The 11708-nt window shown below is 46.7% G+C and overlaps 1 protein-coding gene across 2 annotated transcripts; it reads right to left on the reverse strand.

Annotated features, from left to right (window-relative positions):
- Positions 1-60: 60 nt before the first annotated feature.
- On the reverse strand, positions 61-7493 carry ETFBKMT (electron transfer flavoprotein subunit beta lysine methyltransferase). 2 transcript variants are annotated; one of them, XM_064155785.1, is made up of 4 exons: positions 7199-7493; positions 4760-5187; positions 1630-1760; positions 61-959 (listed from the first exon to the last, which is right to left on the reverse strand). In XM_064155785.1, exons 2-4 carry the CDS (start codon positions 5077-5079, stop codon positions 595-597), a joined length of 816 nt encoding a protein of 271 aa, XP_064011855.1. In that variant the 5' UTR covers positions 5080-5187; positions 7199-7493; the 3' UTR covers positions 61-594. The 2 variants fall into 2 exon arrangements, with proteins under 2 accessions (XP_064011855.1, XP_064011856.1); XM_064155786.1 differs by lacking the exon at positions 7199-7493 and adding an exon at positions 6987-7101.
- Between the last annotated feature and the right edge of the window lie 4215 nt (positions 7494-11708).

Raw genomic sequence — 11708 nt, forward strand, 5'->3', positions numbered from 1 at the left:
TCACTTCCAAGAAACATAGTTTAGATTCATGTGCAACTCCTAAATAACCACTCTAGCAGCTTCAAGGAAGAGTGAGTTTTTATTACAGAGGGGAAGATTTAAATTAATTTGACTTTCAGAAGAGATATCCAAAAAAAGAGCAAGGCACTTCAAGTTGAACATAGTATAAGCTAATAATCTAGCTGAGAGTTTTATGAAGGACAACAACCATTTTCTCCATAGGTAAGCTGCAACAGTCTGTGAAAGCAGTACAATAATCTTTCAGCCACCACCTTCTCCCCAAAGCAGTGTGCTGGACATCCAAAGCATTTCACAAGAGTGTCGGGGAGCAAGACACAAATGTACACATGAAAAAACATCAAGCATGCAAACTCTGACATGTAACTTGTCTTTACATTTGCACTTCAGTGCAGGCTCCTCTGAATACAGTTCGCATGTGGTTTATACCTCAAATGACTGAAATCAGTACAACGAAGGTACAGTAATTACTTTACACTGGCAGATAATCTCCATGTTTAATTCCTATTTTCATTTTAAACACTTAGGGGAAAAAAAAGCTAACCAAGGGACAAAAAGTTCATTAGGAAACCAGCTTCAACAGCTTTCTGAACTATTTGAGGGCTGATAACTCCAGACAATACTTGATGTTAATCCATTGTTTTCTTGTCTAGTGTACTCAGGAAGGGAATATTCTATGACTTTGTGTAATTGGCTGTGAATTCTGTGGCTTAAAAACTGATGCCTGCCAGGGTCACCAATCAGCACTTCTGTTTGCTGTATCCTGATGCATTTCCTCAGCCAGTGATGCAGACCATCAGCAAGTTGTTCATCATAAAACATGTCTCCTAGGACAATGAGGTCCCAGTTGCAAGCCTCTGAATTAATGATGTTCTTAATGGTGATGGGGAAGGGAGTCAGGTGGTTCAGTTCACAGTTCAAGATCATTGCCACTCCTGCAACTGAAGAATTTCAGAGTCAAATGAAAGTTACATTTTAGGATTCTGCCTTTCAGCCTCCTGACAAATTTCCTTGACACCTCTTTCCATGTACTTTCTTAATTTTCTTTTACCCTGTGTAGGGATTCCCACAGTTTTCATGGGTCAAAATCTGTCATGAAGTGATGGAATTTTATCCTTACTGCACCATGACATAGGAAAGAACTGTTCCTAGAATGAATACCAATGGAAACTAATCAGAGAGTCAAACCAGAATATCCAACTGCCTTAATCTTCCTCCCTAGCCAATGGCTTACTAAATTATTAATAACCTGAATTCTTAAGTCAGTTATGGGAAAACAAAGACTGGGTCAAAAAGGCAAAACCAAGGACTCAACATCTGAAGTGCAGGAAAATGCTATGGTTCTGCAGAGAGAAGGCAAGTTTCCATCTGTGCTTGGAGTTCTGTGTGTTGACAGCATTTGATACAAACTTCATTGCCTCTCATTCTAAGCAGCTATGGAGATAGACAGTGCAGGCGAGGGTGGTACAATCCAGCCTCTAATACTGGCAAAATTTATTCATCTTTTTAGCATTTTTAGTACTCTTTGGAGCCTGAGTTGCCCCCAAATGGAGCAAAATCAATGTTTAATGTGCTTTAAAAAATACAAAGATAAAAAAATAAGGGCCTTACTAGGGTCAATGTCATTAGCAAGGACTTGGGATGCACCACTCATGACGGCAGCTATTGCTGTAGCACCACATCCACTTCCGAGATCCAGAACTGATCGTCCTTTAACGACACATGGATTATCTAAAATATACCTGAAAAGAAAAAGTGTTAAAGCCATGGCCAAGATTATGTAAATGTCTCAGTTTAGCTTTACACTGTGTAAGAGTTCTTATCATACATGTAACGAATCATGGTATCCTAAAGCACTATTCCACGTGAGCACTTGGTACACAGCTCCTTATTTGGCTCTGCTAATGCAGAAACCCAGAACCATCACTTTTCTATCTCACTGCTCCTCCCCACCCCAAACAGAAAGAAATCCAGCTCAGTAATCACCTCTTTAATTCAATCAGCTCCTCTCTGAGACAAGCTTATCTAATACATGGACACAAACCTCAAGGTGACTAAAATGCTTGGCATCAGAAACAGGAAAGTAACCTGTTGCTAAGAATTTGTCAGAGTTAAAGGCAATCTGACTGATGAAATGTGAAGATATATTCAGAGTACTGCACCATTCTGAAGGCAAGGCCTACCCAAGGCCCTTATATACTGCTTATGCAACTGCTTCAAAGAAGAGGAATTTGTGTTTTCCTGAGACATGCAGAAACAGATGTAAAAACTTCTCATTTGCTTAATCTTGTTCCTGAGCAGCAACAAGAGAACAGAACAGCAGTTGAGGAGAAAGAGTAACTTCATTTAATTGCTGATTCCTGCCATGAGGAATCAGAAAGCAAAAGCGTCTAGGCTGGAGACAGAAAAACTGACAGAAGGCAAGCAGAGGTTGTTGAACACTGCTAATCACACAGCCATTACTGAGCCTTCAGAGCTTCAACAATTGAAACTGAATCTTCTGCAAGGGAGGAGGCTCTAGATGACAAAAGTTACTGCAAAGTGCCATCAATCTGCCACCAATTTCAGTAACTTCTTTGGAAACAGGAAAGAATTCCACAAGGAAAGTGATGGCTGATGGCACACAAGGCTACTGGTAAGCACAGCTTTTTCAGGTGGGTTCCCACACAGAGAACTGTATGTTAAGATTGGTGTAAATGGCAAACAAATGGAGTATCTGGGCCTAGAAGTCCCAGCAGGAATGGCAGGAAGAGGCCTAATAAGTGTGTCCAGTATTGATGACATTTAGATCACAGCACACCTGTATGCAGACTCTCAGGAACCAAGCAGGGAGACCCTACCTTCAAGGAAAGCATTTCAAGCCATTAAGTGAGGATTAAGAAGGTTGAGATGAGGACTGAAGATGCAAAACACTACATCAGAAACCCAGGAAACATGAGGAGGACCTGACATACCACGCCTCTGGTCCTACATACTCAAGAAGTCCTATCAGACGGCTTAGACATGCACAACTTGGTGCTTTTGAGTATGTGGTTATCGATCCAATTGCGTGAAACCAGCCCAGTTTTAGTGAAAATCACTTTCTCCAGTGAGGTCTGGCACTCAGCTTTGTTACACTGTAACCACAATGTTGCAGGAGTAGTATGCAATGTTTAGGCTCATTCTAGTTCATCCATACGGCAGGCTAATCAACTTGCCATTTAACTGTCAGAATCACCTTCTCTCTGGTCAAAAACACCTTCCTATTTATGCTTTCTTGCAGAAAACCAGCAAAGCCCCAGTTCAGATCCTTCCCTTTCATCTATGTGAGGAATGTCTGACAGCTTGCTCTTTGCTGTAACAATCAAGAACTCTTGTAACTGCTGCGAGAGACTTAATTTTACAGACTAAAAGAACTCTTAACTAGTAACTGGAACCTTAAAGTTATTTTGACAGCAAGTAGCCAAAATGTCACAGAATCATAGAATCAGTCAGGGTTGGAAGGGACAACAAGGATCATCTAGTTCCAACCCCGCTGCCATGGGCAAGGACACCCTACCCTAGATCAGGTTGGCCAGAGCCTCATCCAGCCTGGCCTTAAACACCTCCAGGGATGGGCCCTCAACCACCTCCCTGGGCAACTCATTCCAGGCTCTCACCACTCTCATGATGAAGAACTTCCTCCTCTCTTCCAGTCTGAATCTCCCCTTCTCCAGCTTTGCTCCATTCCCCCTAGTCCTGTCACTGAGAACCTAAAAAGTGCCTCCCCAGCTTTTTTGTAGGACCCTTTCAGATACTTAAAGGCCACAGAGGGTCTTGACAGTAAGTAGCCAAAATGTCCTCTGATGTGACTAAAAGACTGCCACAATAATGCCTGACAATAAAGCTGCTGAAATCCTAAATATGGAGAGTGATTCAGACTAACCAACACTCCAAGTGCATCAGCAGTAGCCTGCTTTTCTCAGCAGGCCATACAGATCCATGGTCCTGTCTATCTGCTACGAAAACCCCAATGTGTTAAAACAAAACAGCATCTTCCTGTTTGGAGTGGCAGTGAGTGGTAGGATAAAACACCTCACTTTTGATAGTAACTGCACACACTTCCACAGATCCAAATTCAGCCCTGCTGTCAACACACACATGACCACTGAAGACAACACATTTCAGCTTAAGAACATTAAGTTATTCCATATACAGCAGGTGCTGGAACTTCACTGCCAAGCAGCAGATACTGTGCCTCTCCTGTGTAAGGACAGGAGTATGGATAATGTGCTCTCATACAAGGCAAATGCACATTGCTAGAATTACTGCAGTCAGGTCTGACATTCTGGACTGTGGAGGGACTTTTGCTAACAGGACATGAAATGATAAATATGAGCACCCGTGCTGAGAAGTGTCCTTGAGTCCATCTTGGACTTAAGATACCAGGCGCTGGGTGGCACCCCCTATGTGCAGCTGCAAGGGGGGTGGGTTAGCCAGCCCAGGGGCTGACCCTGCAGACTGTTATTGTAAGCCACCCTATCTGTACCATGCCTGTAATCCTGGACCAATCTGTACTTTCCACATGTACCAATCCTAAACTAAGTTAGCTGTGCACACCTCTTCCAAGTATGCATATAACTCACTGTAACACGGAAATAAAGCAGAGAATGACCATCTAATCATATTGATGACCCAAGAGTCATTTATCCCCTGGTGCCGGCACTGGACTGCTGCAAACTGGACTTACTAACTTTGGTTGCTTTGGTTGCATGCTGTGTACCTGGAGAGGGCTTGGCCTCCTGGCCAGTAAATTGCCCAGAATGGATCCCCATAAGGCCACAGGTCAGGTTTTTCCCTCCAGAACCTGCAGCGAGGGGTGAGAAGACGCAGTCGTATCTCTGGCGTGAGGTGCCCACTGCTGGTGACCTCTGTGTTCTCCTCCAAAAATGCTCTCACCTCAGGGTCCAGAGACTTGCCAGTGCCCCAATGACAGCAGCGCTGCCAGTGCAGAGAAGGACCTCCCCTCCTGCTCCTCCAAGCCTTGGCAAAGGTGTTCTGCCTGCCCAAGAGAAGGAGCCACTTCCAGGTGCAGAAGGCCATGTCTCCCCAGGAATGCTCAGAGTACAGTGTATCTAAAGCAGGTGATGAGGCAGAAAGCTTGAATCAAACTCGCAGGATGTTGTTTTGCATAGTGATGGTTGATAATTCCTGAAAGGAGAACAACGCCATGTAAGTAGTGTTTTCTCAGTGACATCAAGGCTATGCACCACCAGGGCTCTAGGAAGAGGAGGTCAATGTGCCTTGTCCCTGCCCAAAAAACCTTTGAAGCATGAAAGAAGTGATACTTAAAGAAGAAGCTGTCATAATACCCACTCAGGAGACTGCAATGAACACATCCAGCAAGAAACTACCAATTAGCAGGACAGCTGATAGAGCTAAAAACTAAACATGCAGCCTTTTAATGGCTCCCTCTCTTTGCCTTGAAGATATGCACACAGAAATTTAATCTCATTTAAGGTTACTCCACTGAATCTTCACCTTCTAGAGCTGTCGGGTTGAACTCAAAAAGGGACAGCTGGAAAGACAGGATAATAAAATCAAGTCTTAACACTGTATATTTGATTACTTCCACTTTTCTTTATTTGTTGTCCTGATTTGAGCTCAAATAGAACCAACTCTCTACTCCGTGATTTTACTTTTCAGCTAAGCCTTTTCTAAGTAATTGCACTCTCTGAAGGTAACAGCATAGCTCTGCAAACAGAGCCTGCTTCTAGAAGCGATAATGCTTGGTGTTTATAGTTACTACTAAGGATTGGATCCAAATGACAGTAAGGGAATGGAAGCTCATTTATTGACACAAGCACACTTTCTTTAAAGCTATTTTGATTGGTTTCTTTTCCAGCCCACAAGTCTCTCTCCCTTATTCCCTTTCCCTTGAGAGAAAGAGAGAGAGAGAGAGAGAGAGAGAAAGAGAAAGAGAAAGAGAAAGAGAAAGAGAAAGAGAAAGAGAAAGAGAGAGAGAAAAAGCTGTCATTTGTTTAGTGGCTGGCCTAGCCTCAAGTTGTGATATTTGTCTGTAACTTCAGTAAAAGTTCATCTGTGTTTGGTGGCATTTTTGTTGTGCTGGCCTCTGCTTTAGGTTCTGGCAGTCACTAAATGTTAAGCTGTGAACTCCCCTGCAGTTACACTTTGCTGTTTGATAGTCCAGCTAAGTTTTTGATTAAATAGCTGGCTAAGGGCATTATACTTTTATTATAAACAAATACACATGGCTGAACGTTTGCATTTGTCCACACTCAAGAATGCCATTCAGCAGAGTCTGTGACATTAATGAATGCAATTAATGAATGTCTTCCTTCTTGAAGGCAGAGCTATAGCTCTCATCTGCCTAAGGGAAACATGAAGTTAACTGAACCGAGTTAAATACCAATCTTGTCAGACAATTCCATAATGCTGTTTTTTTCCCCATGAATTGCTGCAGATTAGCAGGGCTGAGATGCAGTAGCAGGTATTTTGCATTGCCTTTCATGATGATTCCTCTTAAAATTAATTGTCAGCAGAGAAATGGCTGCCAAGAGCTCTGTGCTCAAAATGCCAAACTAAGCAGAAGGCATAAGGATTGCTGTCCTTGCATGTGACACTCCTGGCCTTCCCATCTTACTAATCAGTGGGCGAGTGGAACTTGGAGAAGGGGACACAAGCAAAACCCACCGCAAAACCCCAGCCCGATCAACAGCAATTCCTGTGCATGGTAAGCTTTTTCGGTTGGTTTGTATGTTTGGAAGCAGCAGGTGCCTTTCAAAGCATCCCCACGCTTCCCAGCGCAGGGAGTCAGGCGAAACCAAGGCCAAAAGCTGTTACCCAGCCCTGAAGCCACCAGTTACCCCCCGCACCGCGGAACGAGCCGGTTTGTCACCCCACCCTGGGCATCCCTCCGAAAAGCGGCCGTAACACCCCGACGGACACAGCCAGCCCCGGCGGCGCGCCGGCAAGGGGAAGCCACGCACCGGGGCCACCGCCGCTGCCGGGGCTGTCGCGCCCCGTGTAGGCCGGGCCCGTCCAAGTCAACTCGAGTCGAGCCGCTCCGGCAGCCACCGCGCCGGGCCGGTCCACGGCGTGCCGGGACGTACCGGGCCACCCGGACGACCCACCCCCACCCGGCCGCACCGCCCCCCGCCGGGGCGGGACCGGGGGTGGGAAGCTCCTAGCCCACACTTACCTGCTCCCGGCCGGCGCGGCCGCCGCTGCCGCTGCGCTTCGCTCCGCCCCGCCGCGCTGCGCGGGGGCAGGGCCGGGCCGGGCTGAGCCGCGCCGAGGGGAGCAGGTTCCAGCGGCAGTGCCGGCGGGGCGTGGGCCCGGCTGGTTCGCGCTGCAGGTGTTCGCTGGTGTTTGGGCTTTGGGTTTTTTTTTCATGCCCCGAACCGCAGCGCTTCGGGGCAGCTCTCTGGGCTTGCCCCTCTCTAAATCTGGATCGCGGAGCAGCTCCGTGTGCTGGCGCAGCTCGGTGTGCTGGCGCAGCTCCGTGTGCTTGCCCAGCTCCGTGTGCTTGCCCAGCTCCGTGTGCTTGAGCAGCTCCGTGTGCTTGCGCAGCTCGGTGTGCTGGCGCAGCTCGGTGTGCTGGCGCAGCTCGGTGTGCTGGCGCAGCTCCTGCTTCACTGCAAAGGCTCGAGGCCATGTCAGCCAGCTGTGTTTGAAATTGTGATTGAAAACATCAGACAGCAAAACCAGTAATAGCAACACCAAACTGGGCATCGGTGAAAAGCAGCTGGGTTTTGATCACTGTCAAATCTGGTGTGGCCTAACCAAAGCTTCCCAGAGGCTTCAACACCACAGCAGTCAGTGAAGGTACTGCCACTGAGAGGCCATCCAGCCAAAGCACAGCAGTCAGTGAAGGTACTGCCACTGAGAGGCCATCCAGCCAAAGCACAGCAGTCAGTGAAGGTACTGCCGCTGAGAGGCCACCCAGCCAAAGCACAGCAGTCAGTGAAGGTAGTGCCACTGAGAGGCCATCCAGCCAAAGCACAGCAGTCAGTGAAGGCACTGCCACTGAGAGGCCACCCAGCCAAACCACAGCAGTCAGTGAAGGCACTGCCACTGAGAGGCCATCCAGCCAAACCACAGCAGTCAGTGAAGGCACTGCCACTGAGAGGCCATCCAGCCAAACCACAGCAGTCAGTGAAGGCACTGCCACTGAGAGGCCATCCAGCCAAACCACAGCAGTTAGTGAAGGCACTGCCACTGAGAGGCCATCCAGCCAAAGCACAGCGGTTAGTGAAGGTACTGCCACTGAGAGGCCATCCAGCCAAACCACAGCAGTCAGTGAAGGTAGTGCCACTGAGAGGCCATCCAGCCAAACCACAGCAGTTAGTGAAGGTACTGCCACTGAGAGGCCATCCAGCCAAACCACAGCAGTCAGTGAAGGCACTGCCACTGAGAGGCCATCCAGCCAAACCACAGCAGTTAGTGAAGGCACTGCCACTGAGAGGCCATCCAGCCAAAGCACAGCGGTTAGTGAAGGTACTGCCACTGAGAGGCCATCCAGCCAAAGCACAGCAGTCAGTGAAGGCACTGCCACTGAGAGGCCATCCAGCCAAACCACAGCAGTTAGTGAAGGTACTGCCACTCAGAGGCCATCCAGCCAAACCACAGCAGTCAGTGAAGGTACTGGCCACTCAGAGGCCATCCAGCCAGTGTTCCAGTGCTGGATCTGTACCTCAGACAAGCTGAACTTCCATTTTCTCCTCTTATATTTCTCATCCCCTTGGCTTCATCTGTTCCATTAATATGTCTGCTGCTCTCAAGGCCTATTTAACTTCTTTCTTCCCCAAACCCTCTCCAGTGTGGACTGGAGGATGAGGTCTTCCACTGGAATAATATTTTGTTATCCCTCAGTAGGGCATAGCTCTGCTGCAGATAAAGCACCTGATAACCTACAAGCAGTGGTGCTTCTTCAGAGGTCATAAAGTGCTTTTTCACCAGGCAGAAACTGTGACTTGCCTGTGGCTGAACAAGGAGCCAAAATTTCCTCACTTGCACCTTTCCCTGGCTGCTGGCCTACACAGAGTGATACCCCCGACAGGAGGTATCACTCCCTTCCAGGTGGGCACAGGGCCAGTCAGGTCTTGAGTGTGATATATGGAGATTTGGCTTTTGCACAATAAAGTAGTCATAGGACTTAATCAGTAAAATAACAAGGTAGCTGGTGGTGGTAGGAGTTGCCCAGGGTGTCCTTGACTGAAGATAACGGTGCTGCAGCAAAGCTGGGAGGATCTAGGAGGCCCCTCTGATTGATGTCCAAAGAAAAGACAAGGAGGAGAGTTGATCTTGTAAAGAAGATCAGCTGTAGCTTTGCTCAAATGGACTCAGGGGTGGGGGATAAGGGGGTTAGGAGTAGTGCTTAGACAATGTAAAAGAACATTCATGAACATGTATAAAACTAACACAATGTTATCTAGTCCTTATCCTATGTAGGCAATATTACCTGTTGTTATGGTGTGCCTCTAGCACTGTTGTTATTTGCTATGGGATGCATCCAGTGCTGTTTGCCCTTGTTTTATAACAAGCCTGTTATAGTTCATTTCTCACAATTTGGGGGGTTGTCTGGGACCTCCCTGCTCCTGCTGACCACACCATTCCTGATGCAGGCCAGGATGCCACTGGCTCTCTTGGCCACCTGGGCCAGAATAATAAACTCTCCCACAGCTTCCCTGTGGGACAAAGTGTCCTCAGTTTAACACACTGCCTTTTGAAAAGGCTCTTGTGTATTGCTTGAGGTGATCAACCTAAGCCCTGCAACACTTAGGGTGACAGTCTTCTTAAAACAATGTATGGCTGAAGATGCCCGAACCTCTGAGAATATGAGGCCATCTAGTGGTTTGTGCTGCCTTAGTACGAATAAAATGTGCTCTCTGGCGTCTGCAAGCTGCCTGGACAGTTGGACGTTTTCCTTCAATGGAGGCGATTCCCAGTGTCTCAGGAGCAGTAGCCTCTCCGTAATGGGCTACAGAGAGGCCAGGATGCAGGTGATGCACTGGGAGAAGGTCCCAGCAGAAACTGTTTTTCCCCCTGCCGCATAAGGGAGCCTGAAGTCCACAGGCATACTAAGATGTGATGCATTTTACTCTTTTAAAGTAAGGTTCACACTCAAGACTTTTTGGAAGCCATCTCCCAAGGTTATATAAAGGTGTGGATCTTTGGGGTTTAGGCTCAAAGACATAATTTCTTGCAGCTCTTAGGAGAGCCATTAATTTTCTAGAGTCCTTTTTCTTGAGTCCTTCAACAGCCCTTGCTAGACTTCTCCAAGGATGGATACATATTGTGCTTAAAATGCACAATTAATGACACAGGTCTTTGTGCTCTCTAGATTCTCACCATCGTGCTAGGGACAAAGAACTCAACAATGTAGCAGAAAAATCTTTATCAAAGGTTATGATCAATGGTGCAGAGTCTAGTTGGAGGCCTGTGGCTAGTGTTGTTCCCCAGAGGTCAGTACTAGGTCCAGTCTTGTTGAACATACTCATCAAAAACCTGGCTGAAGGAACAGAGTGTACTCTCAGCAAGTTTGCTGATGATAAAAAACTGGGAGGAGTGGCTGACACACCAGAAGGCTGTGCTGCAATTCACTGAGACCTGGACAGGCTGCAGAGTTGGGCAGAGGTAAATCTCTTGAAGTTCAACAAGGACAAGTTTAGAGTCCTGCTCTTGGAAAGAAATAACCCAATACAACAGTACAGGTCAGGGATTGATCTGCTCTTTGGAGAAGGACCTGGTGCTGGTGGACAAGTTCACCATGAACCAGCAATGTGCTTTTGTGGCTAAGAAGGCCAATAGTATTCTGGGATGCATTACAGAGTATGACCAGCAGGGTAAGAGAGGTTCTTCTCCCCATGCACTCTGCATTGGTGAGGCTTCACCTGTAGTACTGTGTCCAGTTCTGGGCTCCACTGTTCAAGAAGAATGGGGTACTACATGGAAGGCTATGAGGATGCTTAGAGGATTGAAGCATCTGTCTTATGAGGAGGGGCTGAGAGACCCATTACTACGCTGTCTGATTTAGGTGTACCTGCATTAGCAGGAGGTTTGGAGTGGATGATCTCTGAGGTCCCTTCCAACACCTACCATTCTGTGATTCTGTGATCTTGTTGGCTTGAGATGCCATGTAAGACATGGCAACAGCTTTAAGCAAACTGACAGGTGATAATACACTTCTACCTTGCACATTTCATTTTATGCCTGAGAAGGTTGTCTGAGAAATCAGTCACAAAAGCTTATTCCCTGGGATCTTCAGTGCCTTTACCTGGGTATTTTAACAAGTAACTTCTCAGGTCTAATTTTTCTGAACTCCTGGTATGTGATATTACTCAGTAGCTATGTGAAATTCAGTGAAATCACTGCTGTCTAATACAGATGAATATCATGCTGAAGTAGCTTCCAAAATCTTTCCTGGTGAAAAAGTAGAGGTGAATTTCTTGCTTCCCAGCAATATTGGTTGAGATGTTAAAAACAGAAATCCACTTTCTTATTGTATAGACTCTACAGACTCCTATCATGACATAAGAAAGCTCTGATACCAATGATACCTGCCATACTTTTGCAGAAGTCCAGGTGCACCACTTAGACTTTCAGGACATACTTTCTGCTGATTACTTCAGCAAAGTATCAAAACCTGTTCTCTGTGAGAAAAAAAAATGTTTAGTTTACAAAGGCTTTTTGCTTTAGATGGTGACATC

Source organism: Pogoniulus pusillus, chromosome 15 (genome assembly GCF_015220805.1).
Source record: "Pogoniulus pusillus isolate bPogPus1 chromosome 15, bPogPus1.pri, whole genome shotgun sequence".
NCBI classification, from domain to species: domain Eukaryota; kingdom Metazoa; phylum Chordata; class Aves; order Piciformes; family Lybiidae; genus Pogoniulus; species Pogoniulus pusillus.

Coding starts and splice junctions, on each gene's coding strand:
- ETFBKMT (XM_064155785.1), bottom strand. CDS start 5,079: ATGGCCTTCTGCACCTGGAAGTGGCTCCTTCTCTTGGGCAGGCAGAAC. Junction 1,761..4,759: donor GGAGGCCAAGCCCTCTCCAG/GTACACAGCATG, acceptor TTTTCTTTTCAG/GTATATTTTAGATAATCCAT. Junction 960..1,629: donor TGCTAATGACATTGACCCTA/GTAAGGCCCTTA, acceptor GAAATTCTTCAG/TTGCAGGAGTGGCAATGATC.